General features: G+C 43.7%; 1 protein-coding gene and 1 long non-coding RNA gene across 2 annotated transcripts in view; one reads left to right on the forward strand and one right to left on the reverse strand.

Annotated features, from left to right (window-relative positions):
* Positions 1-8,938, forward strand: part of LOC111848432 (uncharacterized) — a 64,975-nt gene extending 56,037 nt beyond the window's left edge. The window contains exons 2-4 of the long non-coding RNA XR_002839305.2: positions 6,772-7,812; positions 8,082-8,388; positions 8,528-8,938. This is a non-coding gene — a long non-coding RNA (uncharacterized lncRNA). The remainder of the gene's footprint in view (positions 1-6,771; positions 7,813-8,081; positions 8,389-8,527) is intronic.
* Positions 8,939-10,521: 1,583 nt separating this feature from the next.
* Positions 10,522-19,422, reverse strand: trim16 (tripartite motif containing 16). Its single transcript, XM_023820231.2, has 6 exons — positions 18,386-19,422; positions 15,368-15,463; positions 13,688-13,921; positions 12,986-13,157; positions 12,305-12,388; positions 10,522-11,841 (listed from the first exon to the last, which is right to left on the reverse strand). Exons 1-6 carry the CDS (start codon positions 19,076-19,078, stop codon positions 11,207-11,209), a joined length of 1,914 nt encoding a protein of 637 aa, XP_023675999.1. The 5' UTR covers positions 19,079-19,422; the 3' UTR covers positions 10,522-11,206.
* Between the last annotated feature and the right edge of the window lie 1,148 nt (positions 19,423-20,570).

A 20,570-nucleotide genomic window follows, 5' to 3' on the forward strand; every position in this document is an offset into this window, starting at 1 on the left:
CACACCCAAACCATACAGGTGCCATGGCCATTTCAATCAGACAGCTATATCTCAGGCATGCCTCAGCCAATCATCACCAAACTTTAATATGTCGTGTAGGATAGTACTCCGGAAGGGCCGTCCAAATTTGGTGCCGATCGGTCAAACGGGGGCGCTACAACCACTGTCCATATATTTCTAAGACCCACCTTAGCAAATTAAGCTGAAATGTCCTTATTTCTCATAAAACCTTGAAAGAAGTGTTACCTTTCCCTTCACCTGAGTCTATATTTTTTATTTGCTTTAATTTTTCACCAATTTGCCTCATAGAACATTATCAGACTTAATTTACACATAAGAAGGCCTGAAAGTATTGAATACAATTTCTAAAATGGAGCGCTGACTCCACCTGCTGGCCACACTATTTCCATGCCCATTTCATTCAAATAGCTATATCTCTGGCGTGCTTCATCCAATCCTCACAAAATTTGACGCACATCTGTGTTACTAGACTTCAGAAATACCTTCCAAGTTTGGTGGCAATCGGTCAAACGGGGGCACTACAGCCACTGTCCTACTATGTCTAAGACCAACCTTGGTTAATGCAGCTGAAATCTGCTTATTGTTTATTTAAAAATTAAAATATTAATCACCTTTCCCTTCATCTGAGTCCATATTTTTAATCTGCTTATATTTTCCTGCCATTTGACTTTTACAAATCTTTCAAACTTCAATCTTTCTTCAGGCTGTGTACACTGCAGCAATTACAATTTTATAATAAATTGGCCAGCAGGTGGAGTCAGCGCTCCATTTCAATAATGCCTTCAATACTTTTAGCCTTTCTCCTGTCTAAATGTACGACCTAGAATAGGATACAGCATGATATTACTGCTGTTACATGTCACACTACGCAACTCAGCACTTTGTTAAGAATATGCAACACAGCCTATGTTTACACAGGCAGTATAACAAAGCAACTCTGTAATATCTAGACTTACCAGACCAGGTATGAAGGTCCCTAAATCTACCAACTAGTCAGGCCATCTGACCCAAACCATGCATTCAGTCAGGCTAAGGCACTCCACCACAGGGTTCTACATTCTGTCCTACATTTGCTGACCTTTTAGACCGATAATATTTAATCTATATCCTGATTTCTACCTACTACTGAGACCATCTGACCAAAATAATGCATTCAGTCAGGTTCAGGCACTACACCACAGGGTTCTACATTCTTTCCTACATTTCCTGACCTGTTAGACCGACACTAAACAATCTCCATCCTGATTTCTACCTGCTACTCAAACCATCTGACTGAAACAAGTTCTGTTCTGTCTGACATCTGCTGACCTGTAGTTCTGTCTGACTTGTTAGTACCCTCCTCTACAGTTTGCCCTACATCTCCTGTCGCAATAGAGCTACACTAAATCTGCATCCTGTTATGGCAGTCTAATTCTGTCTGACTTTCTACTACCCTGGTCACCAGTCCTCTGCCGTTATTGCTCTATTACTTGTCCTACCTGTCCTACTTGTCCTACCTGTCCTACTTTTCATACCCTTTGGACCCTTCAGTAACTGCCTGCAGTTTCTAGTTATTATTATTATTATTATTTTTCTGCCCTAAAACTGAATGTACAGCCTAAACTGTAAGAGCTAGACCAACCAAACTTGGTCAGATGATGTCAATTCCTACCCACTACTCAGGTTGTCCTACCCAGTCCTGCCAGCCAGATGGGGGCGCCTTAGCGCCCCCCAACACGTTTCGGTCGATATCTCCTGTCCTGTTAGACCTACAATCGAAATTCTTTGTTCTACATATACAGACAGCAAAGCCCTACCAACTTGCCATTTGGACTATGAAGCTCCGCCTACTTAGATTTTTTGCTAATTTGCATAATTTGCCAATCCTACTTTTTCCTTAAAGTCCTGGCTTGTCCTACCAAATCAGACAAATGAGGTGTCAGACGAATCAGAATTCTCTGCTGATCAAGAATTATCCACAAAATTCAGACATTTTTATATCCTACGGCCATTAGCCACGCCCAAACAATGTCCAAATTTGGCCCGTTTTGGTCTGACGGCTATAACTTGGCCGTGCCTTGGCCTACCTTGACCAAATTTGAAATGCTACCTCCCTACACCATTCTGGGGACACGGTCCGAGGCGGGCCGCATTTCGTCAATAGGGGGCGCTACAACTAAAAACTGGCAATATCTCCTGACTGCCTTTGCCAATCTAACTGAAATTTGGTAGATATGTACTAGGAAGCAGCCTGTGGTCAGTCACCTACAATGGCAGTAATTATTCCTTAAAGAGTGGCCGCCATCAGCCAATCAAAATCAAGCAGGCATTTCACAGGCTTCTCAATGACCAATCTAAATCAAATTTGGGTGATACATTTGTGCTCTGACCCTCTGCCTAAACTGTAAAGGACACCTCACTCGGCCAGATGGGGGCGCAACAGTGACAACTTTTGCATTTCTGCCTATTTCTCGAGAACGGTGAAGCCTACAATCGACATTTCTTGCCAGGTCAATTCAGTACGACATGCCAAATCAAACAACATGTAGAACTTGCTTCTGCATCTTTGCGTTTTTGCATAATTCATATTGGTCTGAAAACAAGACATTTCGTTAACCTCCTAGGATTTTCACCAAACCTACACAAATCTGGTATCATTTAAATCAGGAGACAGTCATAATAAATAATTCATAAAAAAAATCATAAACTTTCCATGAGGTATAGTCACCAGCCACACACAAACCATACAGGTGCCATGCCCAATTCAATCAGACAGCTATATCTCAGGCCTGCCTCAGCCAATCATCACCAAACTTTAATATATCCTGTAGAATAGTAGTCCGGAAGGGCCCTCCAAATTTGGTGCCGATCGGTCAAACGGGGGCGCTACAACAACATAACATGTCTGTATAAACCTTGAAAATCAGTTCAACTTACATTTATCTCATTTCTGTTCTAGTGACATGTTACTGGTTAAAATATTTTGTACTGCCAGTTCTGTGAGTCATGCCAAATCAAGACATATGCAATGCCCAATGATAGTCATTTTCATTCCCTTGTGATGTTTAAAAACTTAATAAATAACATATTACTGTAACTTCTACAATGTTCAGCCCAAGTAGGTCATTCTGGTAGTACATCAATCAGGACATTGCCATTATGGATAATTCATAAAAATATCTTAACCTGTACGCTATGGCCACCAGCTACAACAAACCTGCACCATATCCATGCTCATTTCAATCAACCATCTAAAGCTCAGCTGTGCTTCAGCCAATCCTCATCAAATTTGACGGCCTAATGTAGTAAGGGACCTCAGACAGACCCTCCAATTTTGGTTCCAATCGGTCAAATGGGGGCGCTACAGCCACTGTCCATATATTTCTAAGACCCACCTTAGCAAATTCAGCTGAAATGTCCTTATTTCTCATAAAACCTTGAAAGAATTGTTACCTTTCCCTTCACCTGAGTCCATATTTCTTATTCACTTTCATTTTTCACCGATTTGCCTCATAGAACATTATCAGACTTAATTTACACATAAGAAGGCCTGAAAGTATTGAATACAATTTCTAAAATGGAGCGCTGACTCCACCTGCTGGCCACACTGTTTCCATGCCCATTTCATTAAAATAGCTATATCTCTGGCATGCTTCATCCAATCCTCACAAAATTTGACGCACATCTGTGTTACTAGACTTCAGAAAGACCTTCCAAGTTTGGTGGCAATCGGTCAAACGGGGGCACTACAGCCACTGTCCTAATATGTCTAAGACCAACCTTGGTTAATGCAGCTGAAATCTGCTTATCGTTTATTTAAAAATTAAAAAATTAATCACCTTTCCCTTCATCTAAGTCCATATTTTTAATCTGCTTATATTTTCCTGCCATTTGACTTTTACAAATCTTTCAAACTTCAATCTTTCTTCAGGCTGTGTACACTGCAGCAATTACAATTTTATAATAAATTGGCCAGCAGGTGGAGTCAGCGCTCCATTTCAATAATGCCTTCAATACTTTTAGCCTTTCTCCTGTCTAAATGTATAACCTAGAATATGATACAGCATGATATTACTGCTGTTACATGTCACAATACGCAACTCAGCACTTTGTTAAGAATATGCAACACAGCCTATGTTTACACAGGCAGTATAAAAAAGAAAACTCTGTAATATCTAGACTTACCAGACCAGGTATGAAGGTCCCTAAATCTACCAACTAGTCAGGCCATCTGACCCAAACCATGCATTCAGTCAGGCTAAGGCACTCCACCACAGGGTTCTACATTCTGTCCTACATTTGCTGACCTGTTAGACCGATACTAACTAATCTATATCCTGATTTCTACCTACTACTGAGACCATCTGACCAAAACAATGCATTCAGTCAGGTTCAGGCACTACACCACAGGGTTCTACATTCTGTCCTACATTTCCTGACCTGTTAGACCGACACTCAACAATCTACATCATGATTTCTACCTTCTACTCAAACCATCTGACCTAAACAAGTTCTGTTCTGTCTGACATCTGCTGACCTGTAGTTCTGTCTGACTTTTTAGTATCCTCCTCTACGGTTTGCCCTACATCTCCTGTCACATTAGAGCTACGCTAAATCTCCATCCTGTTATGGCAGTCTAATTGTTGCCCGGTCAATTAAGTACGACATGCCAAATCAAACAACATGTAGAACTTGCTTCTGCATCTTTGCGTTTTTGCATAATTCATATTGGTCTGAAAACAAGACATTTCGTTAACCTCCTAGGATTTTCACCAAACCTACACAAATCTGGTATCATTTAAATCAGGAGACAGTCATAATAAATAATTCATAAAAAAATCATAAACTTTCCATGAGGTATAGTCACCAGCCACACACAAACCATACAGGTGCCATGCCCAATTCAATCAGACAGCTATATCTCAGGCCTGCCTCAGCCAATCATCACCAAACTTTAATATATCCTGTAGAATAGTAGTCCGGAAGGGCCCTCCAAATTTGGTGCCGATCGGTCAAACGGGGGCGCTACAACAATATAACATGTCTGTATAAACCTTGAAAATCAGTTCAACTTACATTTATCTCATTTCTGTTCTAGTGACATATTACTGGTTAAAATATTTTGTACTGCCAGTTCTGTGAGTCATGCCAAATCAAGACATATGCAATGCCCAATGATAGTCATTTTCATTCCCTTGTGATGTTTAATAACTTAATAAATAACATATTACTGTAACTTCTACAATATCCAGCCCAAGTAGGTCATTCTGGTAGTACATCAATCAGGACATTGCCCTTATGGATAATTCATAAAAATATCTTGACCTGTATGCTATGGCCACCAGCTACAACAAACCTGCACCATATCCATGCTCATTTCAATCAACCATCTGAATCTCAGCCGTGCTTCAGCCAATCCTCATCAAATTTGACGGCCTAATGTAGTAAGGGACCTCAGACAGACCCTCCAATATTGGTGCCAATCGGTCAAACAGGGGCGCTACAGCCACTGTCCATATATGTCTAAGACCCACCTTAGCAAATTCAGCTGAAATGTCCTTATTTCTCATAAAACCTTGAAAGAATTGTTACCTTTCCCTTCACCTGAGTCCATATTTTTTATTCACTTTCATTTTTCACCAATTTGCCTCATAGAACATTATCAGACTTAATTTACACATAAGAAGGCCTGAAAGTATTGAATACAATTTCTAAAATGGAGCGCTGACTCCACCTGCTGGCCACACTGTTTCCATGCCTATTTCATTCAAATAGCTATATCTCTGGCATGCTTCATCCAATCCTCACAAAATTTGATGCACGGCTGTGTTACTAGACTGCCTCAGCCAAGCTGCAAAAGACCTTCCAAGTTTGGTGGCAATCAGTCAAACGGGGGCACTACAGCCACTGTCATAATATGTCTAAGACCAACCTTGGTTAATGCAGCTGAAATCTGCTTATTGTTTATTTAAAAATTAAAATATTAATCACCTTAACCTTCATCTAAGTCCATATTTTTAATCTGCTTATATTCTCCTGCCATTTGACTTTTACAAATCTTTCAAACTTTAATCTTTCTTCAGGCTGTGTACACTACAGCAATTACAATTTTATAATAAATTGGCCAGCAGGTGGAGTCAGCGCTCCATTTCAATAATGCCTTCAATACTTTTAGCCTTTCTCCTGTCTAAATATACATCCTAGAATAGCATACAGCATGATATTACTGCTGTTACATGTCACACTCCCGCAACTCAGCACTTTGTTAAGAATATGCAACACAGCCTATGTTTACACAGGCAGTATAAAAAAGCAACTATGTAATATCTACACTTACCAGACCAGGTATGAAGGTCCCTAAATCTACCAACTAGTCAGGCCATCTGACCCAAAACATGTATTAAGTCAGGCTAAGGCACTCCACCACAGGGTTCTACATTCTGTCCTGCATTTGCTGACCTGTTAGACCGATACTAACTAGTCTATATCCTGATTTCTACCTACTACTCAGACTATCTCACCAAAACATTACATTCAGTCAGGTTCAGGCACTACACCACAGGGTCCTACATTCTGTCCTACATTTCCTGACCTGTTAGACGGACACTCAACAATCTCCATCCTGATTTCTACCTTCTACTCAAACCATCTGTTGTCCTACCTGTCCTACCTGTCCTACTTGTCATACCCTTTGGACCCTTCAGTAACTGCCTGCAGTTTCTAGTTATTATTATTATTATTAACTGTGACATTATTCACTGTCTTTTATAGAGGAAGCATGGATGTCAGTTGCAGAAATACTGTGAACTAGCCAGGGTTGCCTGCAAAAGAAAAACTGAATTTGGGACATCTTCAAATGTCAAAAAAATGAAGCTTGAAGAAACAAGACAAATCTCTCAGAAAACAGTGGATAACGCTGTACTCCGCTTCGTAGTTCAAGGTCTCCAGCCCTTCTCTCTCGTTGAACAGCCTTCATTCCAAATCTTGTCCTGGATTTGCAGCCAAAGTGTGTGGTAATGTCTCCATCTACAGTGCGGCGCAAGATTGATGCAGCCACAGCAATCATGAAGGAACAAGTGAAAGAAGCAATGAGGAAGATTTCATACGTTGCCACAACAACTGATTGCTGGGAGAAGGAGGAGTTTCATCGGTGTAACAGCACATTGGCTGGATCCATGCAGTTTTGAGAGCCATTCTGTTGCTCTTGCATGCAATCGGTTAAAGGGTCCTCATATATTTGATGCTTTGGCAGGTGCAATGAATGACATACACACAGAGTATGAAATTCGTCAGAAAATAGTCAGAACCACAACTGACAATGGTTCAAATTTTATTAAAGCTTTTCGTGAGTTCGGACTAGAAGAAAACGACGCCGCTGAAGAGGCAACTGAGGAAAAAGCAACTGATGAAGATGATTGCTCTGATGATGAAGAGACAGAAGTGAAATTTGTTGATGTTGATGCAATTATGGCTGAAGATGATGGCCTTCAGTACCTACTGCCAAAGCACCATCAAAGCCTGTCATTTGCTGAATTTGGTTTCCACAGTGGATGTTGAGAGTGCAAACAGGGCAGAGGCCTACAGGAAACTCTCAAGGTCACCCTTCTCTAAGTCCCAGGCTCTCTGGAATAAGAGTTCAAGGTCTACTACTGCTGCAGAGACCGTCGAGAAGCATTGTAAGCTTCACCTGGTACAGCCCAATGCAACAAGATGGAATTCCTTTTATTTGGCTGTGGAGCGCATAGTGAGAATCCTCAGAGATCAAGGAGAAGGGCCTATGAGAGCTGTCTGTACTGCTCTCAAAATTCCTATGTGAGTCACAAATGTCTGGGATCTTCTACTCATTTTATTGGCTACATAAATGCTTGCCTCATTACCTGGTCAGGTCACCTTTTGTGCATTATATGCAAATAAGTAACATAAAAACAAGGAACAGTTATAAAATGATTTTATAAAGCTAATTCCGGTGTGATCTGAAATTATCCATTTGTGACGGTGCTTTAATGTATGTTAATTTTTCCTCCAATGTACATAAAATATTTCTTTTTTTTATGATTGGTCTTTTTTCTTTTTCTTGTTAGGTACAGTCCAGCTGACATAGCCTTTTTGGGTGAATACACCACCACCATGAGCCAATCATAAACATATTGCAAGGAGAATCCAACATTCAGATGGGATGGCTGCTCCCTATAATCACGACCCTTGTGACCAAACTTGACAAAATGAGAGCATCGCTGAGATTCTGCAAGCCGCTAGTTGATGCCCTCCTAGATGGTTTGAGGAAACGGTTTGGAGATATGATCTCTGATCCTGAACTAGTTGCAGCAGCCATTCTTCATCCAAAGTTTAAAACCTCCTGGACCAGTGATGAAGAGGTCCTTAGACTCGGTAAGAAATATCCTATCGTTTCCTAATTTCATCTACTCTTTGGAAGACAAAAAATAAATATATTGTAGTTGCATAAGCTTACAGCTTAATGACAATGTACAAAAAAATTGTGATTAATCTATAATTGTTTCTGATTTAGGCCACAGTTACATTAAGGAGCACCTTCCTGACCATGATGAGGGTGTTCGGTCTGCTGACAACTCCTTAAGTACTTCTGATGAAGATGATTTCTTCTCTAATATCAAGCATACACAGACACAGAAGACAACCAAACAGTTAGATGCATACCTAACATGTGCCGCTTATCCTGCTGTATGTAATCTATCACTTAAGCTAAACACGGCCCTGCCTGCTTCGGCAGCATGCGAGAGGCTTTTTAGTACAGCTGGATTGATCTTTAGGCCACAAGATGGGCAGCAATCAGCTCATGCAACTTTGAGAACCAGCTTCTGCTTAAGATAAATAAGGACTTTTACAAGTTTGAGTAATTTGACCACCCTGGGATTGTCCTGATTACTTGTTAAAAATAAATTACTTGTTTTCTTTGTCAGCTTGTGTTGTTTCATTCTGTAACATTTTACTAATTTCTTATTCTAGAGGTTCTACAGGCTAGTCAGAGGCATTAGGCATCGTATGTGTTGTGCCAATAATGCAACAATGCGGTGAAAGAAAAAGTACTTTTAATACTTTAAAAGCAAGTACTTCAGTACTTTAACTTAAGTAAAAATTTGACTGCATGACTTTGACTTGTATTGGAGTATCATTTGACCAGTGGTATCTGTACTGTCACTTAAGTAATGAATGTGAGTACTTTGTCCACCTCTGCTGTTGATGTTTCTGGGCAGTTTACACTGAAAGTGCAGAACATTTTCTTTATTCTTATAGCTTTACAATCAAATGGCTTTAATTAAAAACAGAATTAACGTGAAATAAAATGCAATAATATTTTTGCGGGAACTCAGCCACGATGTGGCAATGTACAGTAACAGGATAGGCTCACCAAGTGCATAGTGCATAGTGCAGGTCTCCAACACTCAACTGACTCAGTAACTACAGAGTTTCAAACTTCCTCTGGTATTAACCCCAGCACAAGGCCAGGTGTCGGATGGAGTATAGCGTAAAGCACGCTGCCACTGGACCCTGGAGCAGTGGAAACATGTTCTGTGGAATGATGAATTATGCTTCTTTGTGGGGCAGTCTGATGGACGAGTCTGGGTTTGTCAGATGCCTGAGGGGGTTGGGCTGGGCCCCTTAGTTCCAGTGAAGGGAACTCTTAATGCTTCAGCATACCAGGACATTATGGGCAATTCTATGCTTCCAACTTTGTGGGAACAGTTTGGGGCCCTTTTCTGTTCCAGCATGACTGTGCCCCAGTGCACAAAGAAAGGTCCAGAAAGACATGGTACTGGGGGTTTGGTGTGGAAGAATTTGACTGCACCCAAAAAGCCCTGACCTCAACCAGAACTAGAATGGATATTGTGAGCCAGGTCTTCATGCCAAAAATCAGCCCCTGACCTCATAAAAGCTCTTCTGGATGAATGAGCAAAATTCCCACAAAAAAAAAATCTTGTGGCAAGCCTCCCCAGAAGAGCGGCAGCTGTTATAGCAGCAAAGGGGGGGGGACCGACTCCATATTGATGCCTGTGGATTTAGAATGGGACGTCATAGAAGTTCCTGTAGGTGTGATGGTCAGGTGTCCCCAATACCTTTGTCCATATTGTGTATGTCCGAGGATATTTTACATTACAATGTGTGTGGAAATACTTTATTTCACATTTTAAGTAACATCTGTGGCTGTAATTTTCAATATTTAAATATCCTCAGTTTTAAATAATTGTTTTAATTAAACCATGTCTTAAATATCATTATTATAAGTATTTGTTTTAAATGGTTCTAAGCTCGTTCCCTGTGGAGAGACACACTTTACAATTGCTCTTGTTTGTCTTTGTTTTCACACTGAATTGTGGTACCAGATCCTCCCAGGTCTCAGTGAATCTTCATTTACTTAGAATTGTACAGAACTGTGCAAACTTGCTGTGAAATATAAAATGTGAAATTTATAAGAGTAATAAATGCAGTGCCATCTTTAAAAATATTGCTGAACTGATTTTAATAATAAAGATACACAAACTGTTTTTATCCATAAATATTTATTAAAAATAAAAGCGACTTGCAAGTCGGGGAGAAATAGACAAACAGAACTCAGGTGTGACAGTGACAGTGACCAGAAGTTAATGCTGAGTTTTGACCGGGCAGTAATTCATACAGGTCAACCCAGGTAAACAAGCTAACATAATACTCACTGCTTCGTTGTGTTTTGAAAGGCATTTGGGACTTCCTGAGGAAAACAGGCTGAACAGGTCCTCAGCACTTCCCCTGTGCGTGGCCCCTGTCGCCTGCCACCTGCCTGCTCTCCACCGCTATGCAAAGTGACGCATGCCTTTTGGTTTCCGGCGGTTAGTCACGCCACAATCTCATCTGTGTCAGGTGACCCAGCGAGGAGCAGGTGCTCTGAAATGGCTAAAGCAGAGCTGCCCCGTGGGCACAGGAGCTGCCCCGTGGGCACAGGAGCTGCATTCCCCTTAGTGTTGAAAAGTAAACGGACTCATTCAGAAATATGTTAATAATGTTATACTTTATCTGCTAGGGTTGATGTTATTTAAGAAACCAGAAATCATTTGGATGCAATAAACCATTAGGAAGTGATGCTTCCACTGATGCATGTATGTTTCTGCTGGACCATTATGATCTGGTTCCTCGTTAATCTAAAGCAGCGTCTCAAATTCTGCTGACGCTTACTAACTAAACGGTTGAGGCCTTAACTTTGTTGCATTGCACTGGGGCCGTTGGTGTTGGTGGCCACGGTGGTGGCATCGGGAGGTGTGGAGGGGGCCAAGGAGCCCGTCTCAGATGGGGCGTCATCAGGCCCAATGAGCATCACCGAGTCGTCCTTCTTGGGCAGCCAGACGGCAGCGTGCAGGGGTTCCAGGAACTCGGCGCGGTATTCGTGAAGGAGGGTCATGGTGTCGGCCACACCAAAGAAGGCCAGCCAGGATCGTCTGTAGTCCACGTAGATGCCGATACGCGTGAACCCGTCCGCCTTCAGGGGCGTCTCGGCGTCACCGTGCCAGGCGGAGAAGCCACGCTTCCCGCACTGCAGGCACCAGGAGAAGTTATTACCCATGATGCAGCTGCTGGTGCCCTCGCCCTTCCGGTCGATGCTCTTGTAGGTGAGGCCCACATGCACCCCATCTCCGATCACCTCCACCTCTAAGTAGTGTTGGCCCAGGTAGAAACTCTCTGCCGCCAGCACCTGCCTCCAGTGCTCGAAGCGCTGCGTCGTGTCCGGGTAGTCGTGCTGCCATGGCGTGGTGTTGGTCACCTTCCTGTTCTCCTTGGTCAGCCGCAGGAACTTGTGGACGGTGTCAGCGTCAAAGCTCAGCGGGGTGCAATCTGGAAGGGTGTCAGGCACAGCCGTGAGGAGCTTGTGGACCGTGAGAATAAAAACATCTCATTGTCCTTCAACTGCACCTCATCTTCGATTAAAGTCGTGCAGCTATTTCCAGCAAAGTTAGTAGCTGAGCTGTATTGGGTACAGATTACGGCATTGCCACAGCATCACTGGAATTAGGCTGCTAAACTCTCAGTGAAGAGATCAGGACTCTGGGCTTGGTTAACTTTCTTGGTTTTTGCTTTGAGACTGATGAAGTAAAGTATCTCCTTAGACATCCTTAGGGACTTTAGAAAGTTGATCAGGAAAGTTGATCTTGAGATCAAAAGGATGTTGTTGTGAAATGCAAGAGGGTCTTTTGTACCCTTGACTGATGAACCTCACCTGAATCATATATATGTATATATAGTACGTAAAAGGTCACCCTGAATAAATAACATTTCAAAGGAAGAAGATCAGGCTTACACTTCAGAAAGTCATTTCGGGTCTTCGGATTGACGTGAATCAGGGTAGTCAATGCATGAACCATCATCTTTATCCTAATTTTATCTGAAGAGAAGAATGTGAAAAATTTCAATCAGGTGATACTATCACTGATCCCACACATGATTATCATTTATCACTTGAGTGCACGTTGCTGTGAGATTACGCAATCCACAATTTCATGTCACAACAAGCTGAGACCCAGAATGATTTGCTTAGTCACAGCACACCTGGTTAACTCTCTGAGCCTTATGTGTGTCTGTGGCATGTGTGTGTGTACATGTTTGTGCTTGTGCCTTTTCGGTGACAGGACAACAAGCGAAGGAGTAACAAAAATCTACACTCCACCCTGCTAACCCCGACATGTGAAAACATGTTGGGCCCTAAACAAATGTAACTGAAGTAAAGCCTAACTTGAACCATATTCAGTATTTGTTTTAATTAGCACTTATGGGCAGAGATGGGTGGTTCAGACCCAGAGAGTGAAAGTCCAGACGAGGATTTTGTTTCAACCAATCAGTTGAGCATAAAGAGTCACAGTCACAGAGTACTCGACTGGTTCGTTGAAACAAAATCTTGGTCTGGACTTTTACTCTCTGGACCTGAACTACCCATCTCTGCTTGTGGGTGACCTCTGACCCCTTCGCCAGTCCCGTGGCTCACCGGCCTTGTCCGATGCCTTCAGCTTCTCCCTGTAGATGGACGGCAGACGCTCGCTCAGTTCCGCGGTCGCCTCGATGACGAGGCGACTGAAGCAGGTCATGCGATCCGCCAGGCTGATGTACACACTGGGCAGGGAGAAATCCAGAGACTCCTGCTTCCACTGCGAGTATTCCTGCCAACAAAATGCACCACATACACATTGTTAGTAAAGCTCGGCCACAGTTAGGGGGGACTCTTACTCTCACAGGAAGTGGCTCCTGTCATGTCTCAGGGCTGATCACAAAGCCTCCTACGCAAGCACAGACTGGATGTTTGGCTAAAACACTGAATAAAATGACCATCTAGAAACTTAGAAGATGTAATTAAACCAATTAAGTCCTTCTGTAGTGGTCATTTCCTAGGGAGATGTAAGCACAATGTGTCACATCCCTGATGTGGAGTTTTTACATTCTTCATACATCGTCAGAACGGACTGGAGATAATATTGGTGTTATTGGGATCTTCAGTTGAGCAGGAGGCTGCAGTTCTTAGGCTAACCAGTTTGTAGTTAGTCAGGTGTTAAAGTAAATCCAGAAAGTTGACACATAAGTATTGTTTGTAAGTTACGCAGCTTGCTCATAGTCTTGTTTAGTTGATTTGTGGTTTTGATTAAAGGTTACAAGCTCCAGTGAAGGACATACAGCCTGTTTTCCTCGGTGGTACCTGCAGGAAGTCGATGTCGTTACTCTGCCTGGAGAGCTTGTCCATGTGTGCCTGCGTCTTCCTCAGCTCTTTGCATTTGTGCTCGAGGTGCGTCCGGATGCCGTCGGCCTGCTTGAAGGCCTGCCCGGCTTCACCCTCCAGGATCTCCGTCACCTCCTTCTGGGTCTTCTCGACCACGGCCTGGAGTCTGCTGAACTGCTGCCTGATCATGCCGTGCACCTCAGCCACAGAGGCCTTGGGAGACGGGAACACAAAAGAGTGGCGGGTGAATATAACCAATGTGGCAGACTGATAGAAGTGCTGAATAAAATGGACGACCCTCCAGGACTCCATTTCCCAGAAGCCTTCAAAGTACAGGGACTAGTTACTATGTGGCTGGATGGGTGTCACGGTAAATCGAAGAAATACAGAATTTTCTTGAAGGGAGTGAAAGGGGAAGGCACAATAAACATCCTAACACGTGATGCTGCTATTATTCCATTTAGCCTTTGACTTCTGATTGTTAGAAAATGAATTAGCCTTTCATTCGTTGAGGGAAGGACGTCGAACTATCCTCCTTTAGTGAACCAGTGACCAGGTCATTCAGCGAAATGGTCACTAAGTGAAAATCACAGTAGCCTAGGTGTGACTATAACTGTGCGTACAACTTTCCTCCAGCCTTCCAAACTTAATTTCTGTAATCCTTCATGAATTGGATGTTTTTAACAGTTTTGACCTTTTGTATATTCTACTTCAAAGATGGTTCTCACTCCAGCGTGCGTTACTGTCAGCCATGCTAAATTTGGTCATAAATGCACGCATTGATCAGGAAGTGAGTTGCGCTAGTCACTAAATGAGGAGCGGTCGCATTGTGAGTAAGGCTGGGGGAAGGAGAGTGTCCCACATGTTGGGTTCACGATTCTTCAGGATGGGATCTAGGCAGCTGCTTGGGGCCCGATCATCACAAGGGGGCCAGACCAAACCTCTGTTCAATGACATCATCCAAGGGACCCCACCCACCAGGAGAGGTAGCGATGGTTTCAGTGATCAAAAGCGGGAATGCAGTAAATCAACATGGAATTACTCACACACTATAGAGTCTAGCTGCTCAGTCAAAAGACAGCTTTTACGTTTTCCAGGTGCTTTTATTCAAAGTGACATATAGGGTCAAACAGTCCCGGGAGCATGGAGATTAAAGGCCTTGCTCAAAGGTCCAACTCTGAAACCACTCTGCCAAACCTGGGATATGAATGTGCAACCTTCCGATCACAAGAACAGCGTTCGAACCCACTGAGCGATGTACCACCTCTATAATGTTATGGACTTTGCAACAGTACACAGACAGCCAGTTGGGGGTTATAATATGACAGCCTTCTGAAGAATAATGTTTTTACAAAAGGCTCCACAGGTATCTCCCTGACACTGTGGGCGTATGTAATAAGTGGCTTCTCTGAGTGGAATTCGCACAGTTCACGTAGAGTGCAAACACTGGAGATAAACCGGACAAAGGCGCACCGATTTTATCACGTCTCCTTGATTCGTTTGGAGGTTGCAGTTCTAGTTGTGATTAACCAAGTGAGCGATAAAGTGGCTACTGAGAAGAAGGACGAAGTGACCAGCGAGGCGCAGAGCAGCTGGGGGTGGGGGAGAGAGGAGCGAGGCCGGCGTGAGGAGGAGGAGGAGGAGGAGGAGGAGGAGCACCTCGATGGAGGCGGCGTTGCTGTGCAGCTTCTGGATGGCGTTCTCCGCGGCTGTCACACTTCTCAGCATCTCCATCCGCTTGTGTTCCAGCTCCTTCTGCATGTGAGGACATGGGGAAGCAGGCAGACATACGGCTGGTAAAAAACGATTGTTACTGATTTACTGAAGATTTGGAATGAAGATTTGATGGCGTATGCTTCAGTAGAACAACCTACCAAAGTACAATAAATTGTGTCCAGCCCCCCTGTTTCATACTCTCCTGTATTTTTGCACTTAAAGTCCCATGAAAACCCTCCCCTGCCACTGGTAATGTTGCACTGAATTCCTGGGGGATGCAATTTTGTGCCACTGTATACCTGTATAAGGACGGTATGACAACTTGACTTGAGTTGTGTTGATATATTTTTGAAAAATTGGTCAGACTTTCCCAGAATGTAAATGCTGAGATTTTGATGTAGGCTACAAAACAAATATTTCTGAGGATAAATCAGTTCTTTGTTGGGCCGTTCTGGATTTAATCATTCTTTCAGGATTGTTTGCACTATCTTTGTTCTGCTGAGGTCAGATAGGGAGCAGAAAGACCTTTTGTGGGAAACTGCAGTAGCCACACGGTATTCATGCCTTTGGGGCATATCCATTAGCATGCGATCGCCTTGTTCCCAGCTCCCAGAAGGCTTAGCTTGCCATTCAGGCGACAGAAACGCACTGCGATGTCATAATGGTCAGGAGGGCGTATGGGCACTGCGAGCACGTCGTTCCTGACTGGTGTGGAAAGCTGGTTTTGACTCTCAGTTCTGTTTTTATTCATGGTCTCCAACTGTCATTCATCTGGCGTGACTCACACTTTCAGACTCTCACACTCACACAAGACTCACAAGAAATCTTACAGCAAATGTATATTATTCCATTATAAACCTATAGTTAGCTACATCAAAAGTGTTGGGTAGTTTGCAAAGCCTACAGACTATTTACAAAGTAATAAAACTGTTACATGCATGTAATTGCGTGTGCAGACTCGTCTCAAGCTGAAAATCTCATGCCAGCCAACTGACCAAAGTTGGCCACCCTGTTTATTATGTCATCCCAAGTAGCCATTTCCAGACTGACAATTAACACAGGAATTTGAAATGATTAATGCTGTCGATCTACGAGAGATTAAGGGTTCGCTTAGCAGGTTTTCTGTGTTGTGTTGTTGATTCTGAGCCAGACGGCGTTAACGTCGCACCCTGTCGCCAACGTAAAGTCACACCTCAGGTGTAGGTGTCCTAACGGGAAGACTAGCGTGACAGGCTCAGCTACTCTGGCCCGTTAAATGACCTGTTTCAGCGTCAACAGAGACACTGTGGGGGGGGGACACCATGGTTGGGAAGCATTTGAATGTATATTTTACCCCCAGCTCTGACCTCCATCCTCCTTCATTCACAGGCCCTGAACACAGTACAAAGGGACATGAATCAGGGGACAGGTGGGTGAATTACCTGCCGCTGTCCCTCTCGCTGTTTCTGAGTCACTATGCAGCCAAACCCAGTCAGTGTCACGTTTAGCAGGGCTGCCGAATCTCACGCATCTGGCATGACTCACAATACCGAACTGTCACGCTCACACAAGTAATATTACAGCAAATCCATATTATTTCATTATAATCTGAAAATGAGCTACATCAGAAGCTTATGGAATGGTTTGCAAACCCTACAGACTATTTATAGTTCTCAGAGCACTGAATGCTGACACAAGTTTCCATAGTTCCCAGAGCGCTGAATGCTAACACGAGTCCCCGTAGTTCCCAGAGCACTGAATGCTAACACGAGTTCCCATAGTTCTCAGAGCACTGAATGCTAACACGAGTCCCCGTAGTTCCCAGAGCACTGAATGCTAACACGAGTTCCCATAGTTCTCAGAGCACTGAATGCTAACACGAGTCCCCGTAGTTCCCAGAGCACTGAATGCTAACACGAGTCCCCATAGTTCTCAGAGCACTGAATGCTAACACGAGTCCCCGTAGTTCCCAGAGCACTGAATGCTAACACGAGTCCCCATAGTTCTCAGAGCACTGAATGCTAACACGAGTCCCCGTAGTTCCCAGAGCACTGAATGCTAACACGAGTTCCCGTAGTTCTCAGAGCACTGAATGCTAACACGAGTTCCCGTAGTTCCCAGAGCACTGAATGCTAACACGAGTTCCCGTAGTTCCCAGAGCACTGAATGCTAACACGAGTCCCCGTAGTTCCCAGAGCACTGAATGCTAACACGAGTTCCCATAGTTCCCAGAGCACTGAATGCTAACACGAGTCCCCGTAGTTCCCAGAGCACTGAATGCTAACACGAGTTCCCATAGTTCCCAGAGCACTGAATGCTAACACGAGTCCCCGTAGTTCCCAGAGCACTGAATGCTAACACGAGTTCCCGTAGTTCCCAGAGCACTGAATGCTAACACGATTTCCCATAGTTCCCAGAGCACTGAATGCTAACACGATTTCCCATAGTTCCCAGAGCACTGAATGCTAACACGAGTCCCCGTAGTTCCCAGAGCACTGAATGCTAACACGAGTCCCCGTAGTTCCCAGAGCACTGAATGCTAACATGATTTCCCGTAGTTCCCAGAGCACTGAATGCTAACACGAGTCCCCGTAGTTCCCAGAGCACTGAATGCTAACATGATTTCCCGTAGTTCCCAGAGCACTGAATGCTAACATGATTTCCCATAGTTCCCAGAGCACTGAATGCTAACATGATTTCCCATAGTTCCCAGAGCACTGAATGCTAACATGATTTCCCATAGTTCCCAGAGCACTGAATGCTGACATGATTTCCCATAGTTCCCAGAGCACTGAATGCTAACATGATTTCCCATAGTTCCCAGAGCACTGAATGCTAACACGAGTCCCCGTAGTTCCCAGAGCACTGAATGCTAACATGAGTTAAATATTCACATGGCTTGATGACAGCTAATGGTGCCCCTGTTGTTCTTCCTATTCTGTCTTCACCTAACACTGTGAAGGAGGCGTTAGCCCACTGTACCTCGATCAGATGCCGCGCTTGTCTGACGGGCATAATGTCATGCCCTCCGTGCCCCCCTTCGGCGCACTCCTGGCACACGCAGCACCCATCCTGACTGCAGTATAGCCCCAGGGGCCAGCGGTGGATGTCGCAGGTGCGGACCTCCATGTCCTGCAGTGGCTCCACCAGCCGGTGACTCTGGAAGCGTGCATTCTCCAGGTGGGGGCGCAGGTGAGCCTCGCAGTATGACACCAGGCAGGTGAGGCAGGACTTGCATGCCCGGCGGGGGCTGTCGATGCACGAGTCACACACCACCTCTCCTGGGCTCAGGGCGTCCTCCGGGTCTCCAGCCTCCATGAGAGCTCCCTGTTCACTGGCCTCCTCGGGACCTTTTTCTTGGTCTTGAACTTCTTCTGATGTCCCAAGTTCTGGATCTTCTATCTCGTTATTGGTGCCCATGATCCTGGGGGGGTCTGGCCCCGTTTTGCCCCCTGTGCCGTTCACCTGGATATTCACAGCCTCCAAAGGTCTGGGATCTTCTGAGACTCTGTCTGGTGAGCAGCTCTTTGCTTTGCCTCCATGAGCATTGTGATAAGACTTACTGGCAGGCTGCTGTGAGGGGACCGGCCTTGGGTCTGATGACACGTCTGGGCAAGCAGACTGGTTCTGGGGCTGCGCCGATCCAGCAGGCGAGTCTGTGTCCGTGTTGGCCATGGCTGATCTTTGGATCTCGTTTGTTCTGACCTCGCTTGTTCACGCTCTTGTTCTCCTGGCCACCTCCTTGGCAGGCGTGCTCCGTCACACCTGTCGCGGTATCTCGTGAAGCGGAGTGGAGCACTGTAGCTTGTTACACCTTAGGAACGTCCGCTGTCATTGTTCTCATAGTTTTACTCACCCCGCCCCCCCTGCCACCACACCTGCTCTCTTGGTCCCTCCCCAAGCTCAGAGAGTCACAGCAGAATAGGAAGAGCGGAGTGGGGTAGTCTCTGTGGAAGAAGGATCTGTTGCGTAAATGAGAGCCGTGCCCAAATCAAGTAGCAAATCAGGTTTCTGTTTGTTTCCTTATCAACTCTTTACATTTGCAATGGGAGGGACTTGCTAGGCTGGTCTCACGCAGGCGGCAATGACAGAGCTTAATGGGAGGCATAATGGGAGACCAAAGGGGAGGTTTTCCCATTCAGATGTCAAGTAAAGTCAAGTTTTCTGTATTGACTATAAGTGTTTATTATTGTAACATTCAGCGAGAAAGACAGTAGTCCAAAAGATTTCTTTATGTAAAGTGCTCACAGAAAGTCTTGGGACGATTGTGTAATTCTGTAACAATGTTGCAGATTTATTGGTTTCATAGCACAAGTCCATTGACAAGCGATGTTTAATATATCTGCTCATATCTTCCACACAGACATTTTTTTATTCATGTCATCATTTTTTTGACTGACTCATTCAGTCCTGTTCTTGCCATTTTGCTATTAATTATTTTATTTTATTATTATTATTATTTTTTATATTCCCTCCTCCACCCCCCCTCTGCGGGGGACTACTTTATCTGTATCTATTTATTTATTAATTAATTTATTCTATTTTTATTATTATTTATTAATTTATTTTTTATTTTATTTTATATTTTTATTTACTTCCTCAAAAGAAGGAGAGGGAGGGGGGGACAAAGGAGAAGGAGGGAAGAGAGAGAGAAGGAGAGAGAGGAATGGAAAGAAAACAGAAAAAAAAAACAAAAGAGAAAAAAAAAAAAATTGCTATTAATTATAATTGTAGTCATTGACTCTCAAAGGGATACTACAAATATTTAGTGTTGCTATGTTATTGCAAAGGTGTTACTCATTACAAAGCACCCAGTGATGTTTGTCAATAACTTTGTTACTCAGAACAGCTCTTTCAGAGCTATAGTTTGGGTTACTACTTGAAATAAATGTTTTACTTAAAACTACTAGTTGTTTCTAATGTGATACATATTATTTGTAAATGAATTAAATAATTATTTTGTTATAAAAGTTGCAATATTTTTACTGAATTAGGGAAGACTTTCTATTAGCACTGTACAGGAAAAGCAAATGAGCCTAAGATATATTAATTTTGACCTATGATACACATCAGGCCCACTGATAGATGAGGTTACTTTCTCTGAGTTATGGTCTTTCCTGCTGCTTGATTCAGGTGCTCAATACTGACACCTGGTGGAGACTTTTAA

This window comes from Paramormyrops kingsleyae, chromosome 20 (assembly GCF_048594095.1).
Source record: "Paramormyrops kingsleyae isolate MSU_618 chromosome 20, PKINGS_0.4, whole genome shotgun sequence".
In the NCBI taxonomy this organism is placed as follows: domain Eukaryota; kingdom Metazoa; phylum Chordata; class Actinopteri; order Osteoglossiformes; family Mormyridae; genus Paramormyrops; species Paramormyrops kingsleyae.